Raw genomic sequence first — 18,136 nt, 5'->3', positions numbered from 1 at the left:
AAACAATCCTTAAATTCCTTAAGGAGAGTAACAAGCTCATTTTCTTCAACTGAAGTCAAGTCCTTAGCGATATAAACAGGTTTGGCTTCCTCCCCTGGTCCCACAATATCAACTTCCTTGCCATCGTATGATGTGGACAGCCCATCTTCCTTAACCCTTTTTGCCGTCAGTCGGACCACTTTCCGTTCGTTCAACAGTGTAGGTTTTGAAGTGGTCTGGTACTAAAAGCAAGTCTAGTTTATCCTCATTTCTCACTTTTTATTTTAGCCATGACATTTTTGGCCTCTTGCTCGGCTTCTACCAAACCTTTGTTTCGTTTTTTCGATGACCAGCTTTCGTAAGCTTAGCGAGTTTCTGGTTCTTAAGGGATGATTTTCTCCTCATGTTTCCATTCAAGTGATATCTTACTCAATTCCTCACCCCAATCCTTAGAAAACTCATCATGTACCTTAGTGGCTTCGAGGTATCTCAACCACTGGGCATCCATAGGTTTTCTTCGTAGTAGGGCATTTCGTCGATCAATATATCGTTTTTGCTTTCGCCATCTTCTAAGGCGTTGGGCGCCAGCCTTGTGATCCAATCCCTTCTATGCTTGAGGCTTCCTCTTCTGATTCCTCATCAATGGTTTGCTAATTGACCATACAGATAGAGGTAGTGGGAGCAATTCTAGATTCCACATATTGGGTCCCTCTGGGTTACATCACATCTATGGTAGCTAGCACATGCATCCAGTTTTCACACTGAAATCCGGAGGAGGAAGTGATGCATACATTTCCGTTTCCTCTTCATCTTTGGAATTTTCCACCGTGGGCTTGCATATTTGTACGGATGTGGTCCGCTCAGTTGTTGTGAGTGACCGAATCGTGGACGTGAGCACTACTCATCGGACATTCCGACCGATGTGAGCTCATCTGATCATGGAGGGAGCAGCGAGTCATCATCTGGGTCTGAGTAGTACTCAGACTTATAGTATCACATTCCATATTGAGGATGTGGTTGTATATATATTTTTGTAACTGATGCCATGGGCTACTTCGATATATGGACTCCCTTGTATATATGTGTACACATAAAATTTTGATAGTAATATTGAATCGTGAATTGATAGTATTGCATTCATGTCTATCTTGAATCGTGTATTAACAATGTATGCATTCATGTTGTTCTTGTCTTAAATCTTCCTCGTGGATGGTGCAATGCACCCAAAAAAAAAATCCAGAGAGTGCTATTGGGTGCTGAAATGTTGGAACAGCATTCAAGTACCAAATAGCACTCTCTGAATTTTTTTTTTTGCTCTCTGTTCGCGTGTATAGACGCGTCAACTCTGCAAAATTCGCGTGTATATATGCGGATACTCTGTGAAATGTACGTGTATAAGCGCAGCTAAACTGACAAAACGTATGTATACACCCTCATATTAGCGCGTCTAAGCGCAGCTAAACTGACACAACGCGTGTATACGCCCTCGTATCAGCACGTCTAACTGCTTCTATACACGCGCTTTTACACGCATGTCTCTGGCCGCGATGATACACGCGCTGATACACAAGCCCGTTACTTTTTTCCACAAGTCATTTTTAGCGGCTAGGAGCGCGGGTATGAGCCCGATCCCTTGTAGTGAGTGAGAGAGAGTGATTGCCTATGCGATGGTGCGAGTGACTCTACGGTGACAGCGTGGAGGTGGAGCTTGACAAGTGAGCTTGGAGGCCTCAAGGGACTCAAGTTCGAAGCATTGGTAAGTGCCCTACGACAGTTGTGTTCTATTGCTCTTCCCTTAGGTGAATGCATTGAGTTCCCTCTTGGAGGTGTGGTAGCCCATAATAATGTAACCCCTTTGCTTTGTGATTTTAGGTTGTGTTTCACACTGATTGAATTGATCCAAAGTGGTTGTATATTATACAAGTTTTCATTTGTTCAAAACATATCTTTCAAGATCAAGATGTTGAGGCCGAATCTGGATGAGGTGCAAGTACTACCTCAAATTGACTCATTGGAAGAACACGATGATGAAAATGAAGAAAATAATTTAGAGAAGGCCGATCAAGAGCACGAGGAACATCAATCCAAAGAAGATAATGATAGTGATAACGATATTGATATGGAATCACATCTTTTCATTGAGCTTCCATTAGATATAGACATTCATGAAGCAACACAAATGGATCTATTACAAGATGGGATAGATTTATGATTTTTGTAACTATTTACCTCAAAAGTTTGCAACTATCTTCAATTTTGATTTTCAAACATGGCTTTAAAGGTTCTGGTGGGTGTTTTATTAAAACTATCATCATTTTTTGTATGTATGTCACATGTATAATCTAATTTCAATCTTCAACAACTCTTTGGAAATTTAAATCTCAGTATAGCAGTGAAATTTTGCTACTGGAATAGTGAAATTACAGTCTAGCAGTGAAATTTCGCTGCTAAGCAATAAAGTGAAATTTTGCTGCTATAGTAATTGCTCAGCAGTAAAATTTCACTGCATAGTTACTGCAGCAAAATATCGTTGCTTGTTGAGTAGTGACATAATGCCCCTGACATCCCAAAAGCCTAAACACTATTGTAACACTGCTAAGAAATGCTGCTATGCCCCCGACGTGTTGTAGTGATAAAAGCACCTTTTGTTTTTTGATAAGCCTAATTCTATCTCTTTTCTTGATTAAAACATTTCTTAATATGTATGACATTTTTAATAATTTAAGGTATCTATCACACATTCTTAATTGAATCTCTAACTATGAAAGCATTATTTTATAGGAAAGCCATTAAGATAGAAAGCAATTGTCAAATTTATTACTTATAATAATAATAATAGGTTAGAGAGCATTTATATAGGTAACATTTTTAAATTTACAGAGGTGGTGATAATCTCTCTCTCTCTCTCTCTCTACTCTCGCTCTCTCGTGCATATGTGTGTGTGCATATACATGTTTATGTGTGTGTGTGAGCATGCAAGTGTGCAGAACTTGGGGCTAAGTACCAATGGCAAATTGTAAGGATCGAGGGGGGATCGAGAATGTATCAACCTTAGACTTATCAAAGCCAATGGGTGAAAGGTAAACTCGATGATACTCATTTCACAGACAGGAGGTGGAGATGATTAAGGCGAGTAATCATGGAGATGTTCTTGGAGGCTACAAAGTGAATCTTAGAAGTAATGAGATGAAACTTGGAGGTTACAAAGTCAATCTTAGAAGTTATAAGATAAAACTTAGAGAAACTTTGGCATAGGCTAAGGTAAGCTCTTATCTTAAACATATTTGGCACCGTCGATGGTAGCTTTAATTTCCATCCATTCTTGGCTGTTGGGTTTATCCAATATCACGCAGTCACACCACGAAAGATAATTGAGGTCACACTGTAGCCATTTATATGGTAGTGATATGTGGATGTAGGTTAATAGAATATAAAAGACCATATTAGGGAGTTTGGTAAAATCTCAATTCCCATTTTGCAAGATCAAAAAAGGGGGGACATGGCCACTCCCCTTTTAAGATTTTTTTCAAAACCCCCTCACATGACATATCGTTAGAAAACTCCTGAAGAGTAGATTCTAAATCCATATTCTCCGACAACTTTGGAATTGCTATGCTCAGGATATGCCAAAAAGTAGATTGAAAAGCAAATTTTCAAAGTAATGGGATTTTTTCAAACTCCCTAATATGGTCTTACGAGGTACTTTTTCTTTCTTAGGTTGTTTTTTACCCTAGTATGTATACACAATCTTACGAGAGTATAGAAGTGACCCTATCATGTCACTTCACTTGTACTTCACTCATTGTCATCAATCTACTTTGAGTGTTGTGCCTCTTTCTATCTCTCCTTGCTTGCTTTTTACCTGCTACGGAGTAGTGGTGGATGTGGAGGGTATGTCCTCCTCTTTGGTGCCATTATGTTGGCAAGCATGGTAATGGTGTTTTCAATCTTCTAATTTTGAGATCCCACAAAATTCCACAATGGATTTTACAATGGCTCCAATAGCCCATCAACCAGCTTCATTAGACTATTGTTAGTTAAGTCCCCATTCCTCCTAGCAACACAGCTTGGTAATGATATTGACCCCAACACCACCATCCTGGAAGCTTGTTGTGATTTGTAAGACCTTGTATATTTCATTGATAGTGCTACATTCATATGAGATTCATATTGCCACTCTCCAAAGAGTGATAGAGTTTTTATAGGCACCTTGGGGAGTGGTTGCTTGAGTTTCATGACTTCCCCCTACTGGCTCTTCTCCTTCAACCTCATTTGAGGAATTAATTCCATGTATCATTTTATCTATTTGTCCATCAAGTTTTTCAATGAGCTTGGGCTTCCTTGGAGCAAGGAGTTGATAGCAATGTGGACTTGCGAGGAGAGGAAGGTGGAGAGACTAGCAATGTCTTGGAAAGTGTTAGAGTTCGAAATGGTGTATGGGATATAGCCACTACCTAGGATGATAGCAGGTCAACTCTTAGGTCATTTTCCATAACCTTGGAGAAAATGGTATTGAAGGTCATATCCAATGGTTGGTTCTAAGGCTCTTCTCTAATTTCAAAGAAGGAAGAGGTTCCTTTCCTGGTTGGACTAGATTCCGCAGTTCGCACTCTGCTGGAAGCTCCCCCTCACTCTTCACACAAGCTTTGGCCAACTCTTGAGCGGCTTCTAGCCTACTGTTTTCCTCAATGTGGTTAGCCTATTCTGCAAATTTCTTTTGCACATTGTTTAGGTCACTCAAAACTTCCTCTAGCTCAAAGGCTTGGTTGTAGAATCATCTCCTCCTTGAAGGAGAATAATGATGAAGCATTCGGGGTGGCGTCCTTGCTTTAGCCATCTTCTGAATTGTCACACAGTCTTCCCCTTTCCCTATCTTTTTGGCTCTACATCTTCGAGTCCTTGGGGTGAGTTTTTCTTGTTTTAATATTTCATCAGATAGCAAGACTTGTGCTTGCGCTTTAGCCTTCCGCGATCGAGAGGTGAAATCCTCCCCTACTACATGAGTAGCTGTTCTTCTTACGTATCACTGCATTGAGAGGGACTATCTAAGCATATCCATCTCACACTTACTTGTTGCCAATGGTTTAGGGTCTTGGGTTGGGGTCATACTGAGGAGTTAACTACAAATACACTCTCCTTGAATACCCATCTATGAAAGTTTCCCGTGATGTAAATTTTGGAGCCTTTACACACTTGTAAGTGCCTATCCTTTTAAAACCACTAGCTTTGTGGAAGAGGCAAGCGTTGTGAATCGTGTATGTTTAAAGGACCAGCAAGAAATGGTGTATGCAACATACCATTAAACCTCACTAATAAAGAGAAGTGTTTAATCGTGTAATATGTTAAAGGATTTCCTTCCATGAAACATAAACAAGGTGTACCAAACTTCTTAGTGTAATGTTCAATGTGTCGTATGAAGAGTGTATCTTGTGCTAAGTTCAACAATACAATTGCAGTACTAGGCAACTTATGGCATGCCTATAAGTACCAATGAGAGCAAAATTCATGCAGAACAACCTCGGTAAATCACATGCCAAGTACATGTCGTATGCAATGACATCCAGTAAACCATGTTACAAAAATGAGACTAAGTAAAATGTTAAAAAATGATACTAACTAAAATTGACATAATTAGAAAGTAATTATTAGTCAAGGTATCCAATCGATGAGTGTGCATATCACCTTAATAGGTTAGAGCCTTCTTCTCAAGTATTTAAAAAGGTTGATATACAAACAATAGGTAATCCTTGTATCAAAAATATAACACGAACAAGAACTAGATCAACAGACCCCATTGGTTTTATGCAGAGCATTCTTCTTCCACACGCTGAATGCCTTCTTAGAGCGTAGGGCCTCGCCAAACACAGACAAAGATTGCAGAGTTTGTGGTTCTACACCTTTCTTGAGTTCGGGCTCCTTCTGAGCTATGGCAACTGCCACAGCCTCAACCAACTTGGGTGGTCGTGCATCCAAGTATTCAAGCACCCTGCGGATGTCACCTACAAGGCGTTGTGCTAAGGTGCAGCTAAAATCCTCTCTGATCACCACCCTCAGTAGGCTTATATTTTGTGCATTTGGTGCCATGGTGTAGGCCGGAACTATCCATCCAAACCTGCAATTAATGTGCATGTTTCATATGAAGATAAGCTACCAATCCAGGAGCTTAAGTGTAAGACGCTTCAATCATAAGAGGAGTCTACGCATGCATGGTGTGTGATTGATCGACAAAGAATGCAACCAAGATAACCTGCGAAGGTTGTCGGCGATTTCATATTCATCGTGTTGGCTCTTGTCCTTGAGTGAGAAGGCCACAACTGGCACCCCCACATCCTTCGAGAGGATCTCAAACCTTTCCGTTTCACGTATCCCATCACATAGAACTTTGGCATTGGATCGGCAGTTCTCCATTATGCTCTTATAGCCCTAGTGCATCAATGTCAAAGAAGCTCCATTAGCAAAACAAGCTCATTCAACACAAACTGCATGCTTGAGAGCAATATTGATGTGTGTGTGTGTGAAGTGACCAAAGCAAGCATACATGTGTGTGTGCACAAAGTGCTTCCACATACATATACTTTTAAAGATCGATTCTATCTTTGTCTTGCATGCAATCCTAACTGCAAAGACCCTAACAAGGGTCATTGCACGGGTTCAACTTTGGATCAATAAAGTGATGGGTTCAACTTTGGGAACAATAAAGTGGTGGGTGTCTGCATGCTTCCATGTAGGCACCCTTACCACCTCCTATGTGTTTATATATATATATATATATTATATTGAGAAAAACATTACATCCTTTGAATCCAACCACTGCCAACCAACAACAGCTAATTTATCATCCTCTATTAAGCAAGTTACAAACCAGCTCCCATCTATAAAGTGGTGGGTGTCTGCATACTTCCACGCAGGCACCGTACCACCTACCTACTATGTTTTGCAAGCTTGTTCTACAATAAGGACAACAAGAGTATGGTTTGCGAGCATGGGTCTAAAACTTAGGACTCCATCAAATGAAGTCTTTGTTTGGACATTGTGAAAGAGGGGGAAGGGGGTGTTTTGGTTCTTCTTGGAGGGCATGGGTTAACAAAAGCCCACCTTATTATTGATATCACAAGTACATGGTCAAGTACAAAAAAAAAAGAGAAGAGAAAGAACCAACCTCAAATCCGAGCCGAATGAGTTGATAATACTGAGCAATGATTTGGCTAGCTCCTGCAGCCAGGGGCATATGAACAACTCTTGCCTCATGTTTATATTGAGATTTTGATTATTATTATCATTAGTATTTTTTTGTAATGAAGGGGATCAAGAGAACCTTTGGAGAAGTTGAGGGTGAAGGTAGGCTGGTCGGCACCGAGGTAGTTGACGTGGAAGATGAGCTCCTCGGGCAGGTCCTGCTTGCTCTTCCAGACGACCCACCCGATCCCGGCGTACACCAGCCCGTATTTGTGCCCGCTCACGTTGATGCTCCGCACGCAAGAGAGCCGAAAATCCCATTCGATCTCCGGATACAAGAAGGGCGCCACAAATCCACCACTCGCCGCATCCACATGGATTGGGGTGTCCCACCTGTAATATATATCAAACCGATCATTCATCGTTGATCGCATCGGCAGTTAAGCAATAATTACGCCCACCTTGAGCCCTAATGTCATTAAATTCAGGTCTGTGTGTGTGTGTGTGTTTGAGACGCACACACAGAGCAATCGACACATTCATGGTGTCTAGAAGCTCGCACTGTCGTCTACCCTGGATAATGCACGGTGAACGCAATGTAATCGCTAAGATCCGTTGTAAACAATATAATTCAGGCACTCTAGTAATACTGTGAATCAATATATATTTACCCCGTTTGCTTGTTCTTTTCTGCGAGTAGCTCGTTCAAGCGCTTCACATCTTCGAACTCTCCATTGTAGGTCGAGCCCAGGATGGCGCACACGCATATCGTGTTCTCATCCACCAGCTCCACAGCCTTCTCTGGATCCATCACGTAGTAGTTCTCCCTCAGCTTCACATCTTTCAGCTCCACTTCGAAGTACCTTGCGAATTTCTCCCAGCAAACCTGCACCACTCATTCATAATGATCTAATTATGTATTATATAGCACGATTTTTATTTACAATAATAGAGGTTGTTGTGCTGCAGAGTGACTCGTGGACTAATTATTAAATCAAGCTCTAGATTATGCCATCGGATGGTCTATTAGAATCATCTTCTCATGTGCGATGGCTTGATGGTAGAGCTTATGGTCATATCGGATGGTCTATTAGACTCATTTTCTCATGTCGGAAGTAGAGATTATGGCACATAAATAGGGGCACACAATGAGCGATTAATAAAATATGTAATCTACCTATGTCTTAAGAAAACAATAATATTTCCCAACCAATCACAGCCTTCTAGAATTGAGCTTGGCCCCCTTTCTGAATTGTTGGCGAGACACTAAGAGTAAGACTTTGAAGCCTATGATGTAGGTCACTTTTAGTTATAAAAGGCACAGTGCATTTAAGAAAAGGAGAATGGCGGTACAGAAGTAGGGCACATGAAACACGTGCATCCATCTGATTTCGGTGGGGTGAACTCAGGTAACAAGGATTGCCGATTTCTATGGGGTGAACTCTAGGTGGCAGGGATTGAGTTATAAGCAAGTCATGTCCCTTGAACTTGTGAAACGCGTGCACCGCAACGGGAGAGCATTCGTGCGGCTACGCGAGGCCATAGGATCAAAACCCGACGTGGGGTTGAACTCGAACGAAACTCGAGCAACCTTGATTAAATTAGGGTCTTTTTAAATCTCGGGAGTAAAAAATGATTCGAGATGCCTGCCTCACTTCCACAAAATAGACACCATGCCATGCTCCCCTAGGCCACCAAAATATTGTTTTACACCTCCATTAAATATATTCTGTCGATATTTTTTTTTCCACTCATTGTAGGCCGCTATTCGTTGAGTTTTTAGTAGGTGGGACACTGCTGCGAGTGTTGGAGTGAAAAGTAATCTTGATTTTGGACATTTACCAAATCGTATTCAAACTTCAAAGGTGATAATGATGTGTGTATTCTTGTGTGTCACGATGCAGTCTTGATTTTTTCGCCTTTTGGTAGGTGTAGTTTTCCCCCATTTCCTGTATTAAAAGAACCCTGATTTTCAACGTGCTGTCTAATAAATCTAATTTCTCCCCATATTCTGTTTAAAAAATCTGCTTTTCGACAGGCAAGGCGACATTGCTCTCTCTCTCTCTCTCTCTCTCTCATATAATGGACCTGAACGTTGGCTCCTGTGACGATGTTGGGTCTGTCGAAGGGCTTGCCCTCGGCCTTGCGCTTATTTTGCCACCTTCTCTTGAACGCCAGGCCGGCCAACATGATGGCCTCAGAGGACCCCACTGTGCCTGCCCCCACCGCCTGCTCCCCGTCTTTGAGGGGCGCATTGAACAGCCTGGCTATCATGTTCACGCACCGATCCTGCAGCAACAACCACGACCACATCTAAATTAAGCCTAAACCATCGTTGAATTAACCATAATCATGATTCGCATCCAATGTCATCTACGCAGTACAATCATACCTTAATCTAGGTCATGGCACCCTAAAACAAGCTTAATTAGATCCGATCCTAGAAGCCTATTCGTTAAAATTCAACATTAAAGGGAACCTATGCAGTGCAATCTTAACCTAATTCAGGTCTGGTTAATGATAAGAGCTGCAGCCTGTATCAAGCTTAATCAAGCCCACAAAGGGAACCTATCCGATCAGGTCCGGGTAATCATAATGTCAAGCTTAATCAAGAGTTTAGATCCAGATCCTAGAACCCTATCCAACCTTCACAAGTAATTCGTGCGATAATACAGAGCTAGATCCAGATCCTAGAAGCCTATTAAACTTCACAGGTAATAATGCAGCAACTAATTCCGTGCATCATTCAGCTGTATAAATCTAGGTTTGATAGCAATAATGAATTGCTGAATGGTTAAATAAAGTCCAGCTAGACGTGAAAGCTAAATCCAGTGACAACGTGTGAAGCTAATTAAGTGAAGATAAGGGATCTTGAGGTCAATGGTGCTTAATTGGGTTAATTATTACAAGGCTTGCTTGATCAGACCTGGAGCTCGGTTGTGACGGGGTATTCGTCCATGTCGATATAGTTCTTGTTGAGGGAGCCCAGGATGAGCTTGTCGCACTCGGGCTCCATCCAGGTGGTCACGAAAGAGGCCAAGTTAAGGCGGGGGTTGCCATCCAGCATCAGCTCATCGCTGATTATCTGGTACGCGGCCTCCTTGGAGGTCTCATACTCCGGCATACGGAACCTGCACCCACATACAATCGTCTCTCATTTCTTCAACCAGCAATTAATCAATGAAGTCGTCAATCACAGCTAAATGATATAATCAGCTTAATAGAATCTATAAACCAATATCATTCGGTTAATAAACAACTGATCCGAACGATACATATCTAGTATTAACGAGATCAATGAGAATGATCCGTCCTTTCGAGATTAAAGTATAATGTGCAGGGGAGGCACCTTGGCAACGACGTCTGCACGTAGCGGGAAGCGAAGGTGGAGTGGAGGCTGCCGTCTCCACCATGGTGAGATTCTGAGGTAGTGCTAAGCACCATGGCTATCTCTGTACTGTGTGTGGGGGGAGGGGGGGTGTGTGTGAGAGAGAGAGTGAGAGAGAAGAGAAGAGAACTTTTTAACGTCGTAGGAAACTATCCCAAGAGTGAGAGAGTGAGGAGGGGTGGTTATGGGAGGGGCGGCAGGAAATCAAAGGGTGGTTATGGGAGGGGCGGCAGGAAATCAAAGGGACACAATGTCTTCGAATTCGGCACAGCTTTTTCAAAAGAGTAAAAACCGTGTCACAAGCACCCCCCGCCGTGTCCCTACCTCAAAATGGGTGTGGTGAGACTCGAGCACCATAACCAATTTCATGTCGAATGCACGACTTAAAAGTCTTTGTCAGTGGGCGCTTCAGGTTTTCCACGTACAGCCGTGTTCACAGAAAACCTCCAGAGTCCAAACTCTCTTCACAATGGGCATATGTAACATTTTTGCTGTCTAAGTGGTGGCACTCATGGGTGTCTGTTATGATGTTATGATACTTTCTAATTCAAGTTAATTCAATTTTTTTTAAAAAAAATTCGCTTTTATACTAGACTTTATTTCTTTAATTTTGGGAAACCTACAAACTTTAAGATATTTTAATTTTGGAAAATCTACAAATTTTAATATTATTCTAGCTATATGTAAGCTGAAGATTTAACAAATTTGAAAGGCCCAATGTGATTTTTTTCGAGAAAAATGTGAATTTTTTCCCGAATAAAATGTGACTTTTTTCAAGAAAAATGTTTTCTAGAAACATTGATCTAGCCTCTGTAAGTAAATATTATATTCATGGGTGATCTTTTTTGCTCACTTTATAAAGGTTATTTAAGATCATTTGCCACATTTGCTCAGTTTTTAAAATGTGTGTTTACTCATTCTTATTGAAATTTGGAAGGTTTGGCTATTTCAAGGTTAGATGAAAGGTTGAAAGTCAAAAATAGTTTTGCATAGCAATTTATAGAAGGGTACAAGAAGACTCTAGAAGAGTCAAAAGGTTGTGAATGAGATGAGGAGGCCATATAATTAGAATGCTATGGGCCACACATTCTGTGTGTGGTGCTTGATTGTGTATTGAAGTTAGATGGTAACTTATTCATAACGTTTTCACCCTTTGCTGTCTATCGCATCATTCATATAAGGTTCCTTCTCCCTCTTTAATTAATTAATGCCAAAAACAATTTGGTACACATATTCATTGATCCCTACCATATATATTCAAGCTGAGCCTAAACAATAATTATTGTGCCGCCCTAAGGTTTCAACCTTAGAATTGGAATCAGCCTAAGCACATAGCATAGGGCAAAAAAAGGGGATTTTTAAACTCACAGTCGGAGCACACAACACAGGCCAAAAAAACACACAGAGTGCAGCGTATAATTTCTAATCGTCTCTCTCTCAGGTAACGCGAACCACCAAAAAAAAATGTTGTTCATTGTCATTGCTCTCTCTCTCTCTTAAAAAGGCCATGATCCACCCGAGTTGCTCTCTCTCTCTCTCTCTCTCTCTCTCTCTCTCTCTCTCTCTCTCTCTCTCTCTCTCTCTCTCTTAAAAAGGCCATGATCCACCCGAGTTCAAGTCCAACCATTGATCGTATATGCCCTCGAGTTGCATTCTACCAACGTCAATACCTCTCTCTTCTATAGTGTGTGTGTGTAATAAAAGAAGACCCTTGCACTACCTTTCTGCCATCCACAAGTGGGGCAGATTGGCTAGTGCAAGGGCCCTTAAAAAGACCATGATCCACCTGAGTTCAAGTCCAACCGTTGGTCGTATATGCCCTCGTGTTGCATTCTACCGATGTTAATACCTCTCTCTCTCTCTCTCTCTCTCTCTCTCTCTCTCTCTCTCTCTCTCTCTCTCTCTCTCTCTAATGGCCCACATCTTAAACTGGAGCTCTTGTTTAGCATGCCTATTTATACTTTTCCTAGAACACTCTAGATCTCGAATAGTCCAAAAGCCTCCAGCTCTATCCATGCGTCATCTTCACGATTTTTTTTAAAAGGGCGATAAACCTTTTACCTAAGGTCCCATCACTTTTCCACTTCCAAACTAATTAATTAATTCCCAAACGATATTGGGGACTCATATATATTTATACCAATATTACATGGGCTTTGAGGAGAGATATCTAAATTATTAATTCAGTATTATTCTAAGCTTTGAGTTAACTATTATCATTAGCTGCTCATTGCTTTAATATATTATGATAAAGTTGAGTAGATTTGATCCACCATGATTTCTCACAAGGAATTAGAACCAACTCTTTCTAGTTAGTGAGATAAAAGAGAATAACGGTAGATTAGAATATGATTACAATTAGTTTAAGTCTAGATCAATGAAAGCATGCGTAGTGTTCTTACCATGTATGTCTTCGCACTTGATTCTTTCTCGTAAACAACAAGCTTTCATAGCGGTAAAGTGTGTGTGTGTGTGTGTGTGAGAGAGAGAGAGAGAGAGAAGCACCTCGTGGGTCATAACCCCGTGGTGGTACTGTCTGCACCTTCCAACCTGGAGGTGTCGGCTTCGAATCTATCCACTCCTTAGTCCCTAGGAAAGGAAGTTATGGTAGGTAATTTCGACACTTATCCTCGCCACCTAAAACCCATTAATTATTAATAACCCAAATTAACGTGGTCACGCATGCAACTTGATAAGGTAAAATTTACCTATTTTTTCCAAGATTCTTGTTCAATCTAGAAAAAAAAGTGCTATTCTAAGTTTGTGCATTATATAGTACATCTTCTAAATAATTTATGTAAAAAATATAAATAAAATTGCACAAATGTGAGGAGAATGTGAGAAACAAACATTGCAATCTAAGCCTTTGTTTAAGAAAAAGTTAATGCAGAGATGAAAAACCTGTGGATTTATATGCTTGTGATCGTGTTCAATTCAATAAAAGTCCTTCAAGTATCCTAGCAGCCCTTATGTAAAAGCTACAAACAAGGAAATTGTGTAGCATAAGCTTATATATATTATTTCTCTCTTTCTATATCTTCATGGTGTGAGCATGGTGTAGGCCAAGTTCAGCAAGAGTCTCTTTCTATATCTTCATAGTGTTGGGTTCATCAAGAGTCTTGCAAGGATCTAATAGCCCTTCTGTAAAGTTACAAACAATGCAATTGTGTAGCATACTATTATATGTCTATGCTTTCTCTCTCAAAGTCCATATCTTCATGACGCTAACGATTAATTCCAATAAAAGAAGAGGATTGTGTTTTCAATATAGATCATGTTATAATTACTTTTTATGAGATTGGTATCTTTTGTTTTTTTTTTAAAGTTCATGATTAATGAGAATGTTGTAAACATAACGAACTTCACTTAAACACTGCATGCCCTACTTATTCCTTGCTAGTTATTAGTTACATAAAGAAAAAGCTAGTTATTAGTTACATAAAGAAAAAGCTCATGATATTCAAGGAAGTTATATAAACCTTAAATAATCACATAGCTTATAAAAGTTTTTATTTTGAATAAACACTTAAAATTTAAAATATTTATTCCTTGCTAGTTTTTACTTATTCCTTGCTAGTTATTAGTTACATAAAGAAAAAGCTCATGATATTCAAGGAAGTTATATAAACCTTAAATAATCACATAGCTTATAATAGTTTTTATTTTGAATAAACACTTAAAATTTAAAATATTTATTTGTTTTCTTATGTGTTGGACAAAACTACTTTTGTGTACCTTTGAGACAAACAAAAAAAGGGGCCACAAGTACAAGAAACTTCTCTCTCTCTCTCTCTCTCTCTCTCTCTCTCTCTCTCTCTCTCTCTCTCTCTCTCTCTCTCTCTCTCTCTCTCTCTCTCAATGATCGTGCCCTTTTTTAATATATATACAAGAGTGAATTCAATGCCACTGATATCGAAAGAGAAGTAAAGCAAAAAAAGAAGAAGAAGATAATCTCTAAAGAATATCCAACAAAGGTGATATATGACTTAGTTTAGACATTTACCCAAAACTTTATCTTTATTCCTTTATCAAATAGATAGTTAAACATAAATTTCCTTCTTGGAGCATCTGTGCACTATGAATGATGCATGGACTTCACTGAAGGACACAATGAATGTGATGAACATAAAAAAAGAAGACACTTACAAGTGGTTCTTTAATAAGTAACTAGTGGCATGACCCATCTCTGACAGGCAAGAGTATGCTTGCATATGCATAAAAACATAGACTCGTCCCTCTCCCCAGGGGGAGAGTAGAGATAGGTCTTATATTTAAAGCCCATTTTGGGCCTCATGGTCTTCAACTTGGCAAACTATATGTATGAACACACCATGCTTGCCATATATATCCATGTAGAAGCTCTTAAAGCACTTTGTTTTCTTTGAATAATGCACCAAACTTGGGCAAAAATTTACATCTAGCATTCCAACAAAATGTAGTGGTGACAATCTTAACACACATGAGCAAAGCATTAGAACAATCTTCGGGTGACTCGATTCTCTCTCCTTGGAAGCCTATACTCCTCGCCTCCATAAAAATATTGCAAGATATAATTTTTAAAGAAAAAAAAGCTTAAAGATAAAACCTTACAAAACTCATTTGGTGGATCAATATTTGAGATGAATGGTGTTTGAACAAGCTTGTAAAAAGCAAATCGAAAAATTTTGTAATGTCTAGTGCCTACGCACCGAAAATCTAATTTATTAGGCTAAACATTACATATACATGAAGTTGATCTGCAATCTTTCGCAATCTTAGATTGTAAATTTTAAGGAGCCCAAAGCTCTTGTTGTTGTAAGTGTCTCGTCCATACAAACCTAGCGATAATCTAGGCTCAAAAAATTAAAGATATTCGCTGTTTCAAAAAATGTATCAATAATAATTTATATTTAAAATTAAACGCACAAACTACATAAAAAAATAAGTTTTTATACCATAATACACTTGTGCTCTCTAATAGTTTGATCATTAGAGATGTTGTTGCTTGTCCTTCCAAGACTGGGTCTACAATTGAGCCATGAAGATTAAAAAAGAAGACACTTACAAGTCGTTCTTTAATAAGTAAAGATCCTACATCTAGATAGAAATGTCAACAACTACGGGGGATACCATGTGGTTTGAGTAGAATAAAAAAGAAGACATTTAAAAGAGGGTTTTTAATAAGTAAAGATCCTACATCTAGATGAAAATGACAACAACTAGGAGGGGTTTCAAGTAAAGTAAATGGTTGAGCCAAAAGCAATATTATATAATCAAATAACATTGAACTCTACAACTTGTGTCAATGTGGTCATTGTATTTATGTTTAATGTGTTTAATAGATTGAGGTGAGTAGTCTAAGATAGATGTGGCCTCCCAATATCTTAGAACATATTATATAACAATAGTGTAATATTATATATATGGTGCAAATTTTCTTGAGAGATGAAACGGAGCGCGGGGGTGAACGGCGCGCAGGGAGGGGCAGTAGTGGGTGGTGGTGGTTTTTTTTTGGAGGAAGGGGCGGCAGGCGCCTGGCGGGGGCGCGGCGGTTCGGTTTGTCGCCTTTTTATGAACCATGAAAAATAAGGGTGGCTCAAAGAGGTTAAATTTTCAACCGATTTACTAAAGGGAAGAAATTTCGACCGGCCTTATAAAAGGGGCTATCTTTTTTAATGTAAAGAGTCCTTTGATTTATATATATATAACTATTGGTCCCAAACAAAAATAAAAGCATACACTCTCACAGAACCTTATGAAGAAAAGGATTGTCAAATTTATTATTAGACACTACAACCTCAACGTTACAAGGGAAATGTTTACTCTACACAGCCTACTTAAGACAATGTCTACTGTGAACAACCTAAGTTCTAACTACTCTCTACTAAAAAAAACTTCACCAAACATTATTATTCTCCACTTTCACTTTTCAATTTGAACAAGTGCTAGCAATGTCTGCTCCGACCAACCTAAATCTCTAAGAAAAAGAATTCACCAAACATTATGATTCTCCACTTTCACTTTTTTTTTGAACAAGTGCTAGAAGAATGATTAACTCTTATCCTGCTTCCACATGTAAAGTTCATGTAATATCTTTTTATCAAATTATGTAAGGTGCAAACTCACATGAGACCAAGATAATCTTTTTATGTGACAAACATGGCAATATTCTACATAAGACTCACATCATCATTGGGACATGACTTTCTAGTGTACAAGTCACCAATTGGTGAGAACATGATATATAACATGTCTATTTACTTTGCACACATAATAGACATCTATACAGGATTAAGGACAACCCCACCCCCCTCCACGTGGGCAAAGGAGGTGGGGCTAATTCAAAATAACCACTCCTCCTACAAGCATGAGGAGGAGCCAAATCTCACATCTTCCAATGCAATTTTGAATTTGAATCTAAGAAGATCTCATCTCACATCTTTCAATGAAATCTTTGTATACATGCTTACATACCTATAGATACACACACTTATATATATTATGTATGTATGTGTATCTATAGGTATGTAAGCATGTATATATAAATAGATTTATATGTATGTCGACGCACACACACACACAACACACAGACACCAGTACATGATACGTACACACACGCATACAAACACACATACACACACTTGCACACATACTCAAGCTTGCACATACACACACAAACATATATATTATGTGCATGTGTAAGAGAGAGAATATACATACACACACACGTATATATATTATGTATGTATGTGTATCTATAGGTATGTAAGCATGTATATATAAATAGATTTATATGTATATCGACGCACACATGTATGTTCATACACACACACACACACATAACACACAGACACAAGCACATGATACGTGCACACACGCATACAAACACACATATACACACTCGCACACATGGACACACATGCAACATATAGAGATATGCACACTTGCACACATACTCAAGCTTGCACATACACACATGTGTATACATGCACACAAGCACATAAATACACTCACATACACAAGTACATGTGCACACACATGGACATGTACACACTCACACACACACACATATGCACCTGCACGTGCACACACATAGATGTACACACGAGTATATTCACATGCTCACACACATGTACATGCAGACACTCGCTATATGGATACACATATATAAAAACATACACACCATGTACACACACACACACACACACACACACAACAAATACACACTAATACATACACACAATCAAGACGCTTACACAACACATGCACACATGAAGACATTACACAATCACACATACGTGTGTATGTGCACACACAATCACATACATATGTATGCAAAAGAGAAGACAAAAGACATTGTATATAAGATACACTTATTTAGAAGTGAACACACCTCATCATGCATCCCCACGTGTTAAAATTTAATATTAATTAAAAATATATGTGTATATGTGTTTATTTATTTTATAAATGCACATGTATATATAGGTATACGTCTCTAAATATAATAAAACATAATATTATAGATAATATATATTTACAGGATTAAGGACAACCCTACCTCCCTCCACGTGGGCAAGCATACACACACACACATAACACACAGACACAAGC

General features: G+C 39.2%; 1 protein-coding gene across 1 annotated transcript; it reads right to left on the bottom strand.

Annotated features, from left to right (window-relative positions):
• Nucleotides 1-5,589: 5,589 nt before the first annotated feature.
• Nucleotides 5,590-10,792, bottom strand: LOC147614475 (glutamate decarboxylase-like). The gene is made up of 8 exons (XM_086781014.1): nt 10,505-10,792; nt 10,082-10,286; nt 9,244-9,444; nt 7,827-8,041; nt 7,295-7,548; nt 7,139-7,191; nt 6,227-6,402; nt 5,590-6,091 (listed from the first exon to the last, which is right to left on the bottom strand). Exons 1-8 carry the CDS (start codon nt 10,597-10,599, stop codon nt 5,761-5,763), a joined length of 1,530 nt encoding a protein of 509 aa, XP_086637140.1. The 5' UTR covers nt 10,600-10,792; the 3' UTR covers nt 5,590-5,760.
• Nucleotides 10,793-18,136: the final 7,344 nt, after the last annotated feature.

This window comes from Cibotium barometz, chromosome 42 (genome assembly GCF_041138505.1).
Source record: "Cibotium barometz isolate CiBa-2024 chromosome 42, ASM4113850v1, whole genome shotgun sequence".
Lineage (NCBI taxonomy): Eukaryota > Viridiplantae > Streptophyta > Polypodiopsida > Cyatheales > Cibotiaceae > Cibotium > Cibotium barometz.
The sequence above is the reverse complement of the archived record's forward strand: the minus strand, read 5'-3'. Positions and strand labels throughout refer to the sequence as shown.

What these genes read in the sequence shown, in the direction of transcription:
- LOC147614475 (XM_086781014.1), bottom strand. Translation starts at nt 10,599, where the DNA reads ATGGTGCTTAGCACTACCTCAGAATCTCACCATGGTGGAGACGGCAGC. An exon ending in GAAAAGAACAAGCAAACGGG is followed by an intron (nt 7,549 to 7,826) that starts GTAAATATATAT and finishes TATATATTACAG; the next exon opens with GTGGGACACCCCAATCCATG. An exon ending in CACCCTCAACTTCTCCAAAG is followed by an intron (nt 7,192 to 7,294) that starts GTTCTCTTGATC and finishes CCCTGGCTGCAG; the next exon opens with GAGCTAGCCAAATCATTGCT.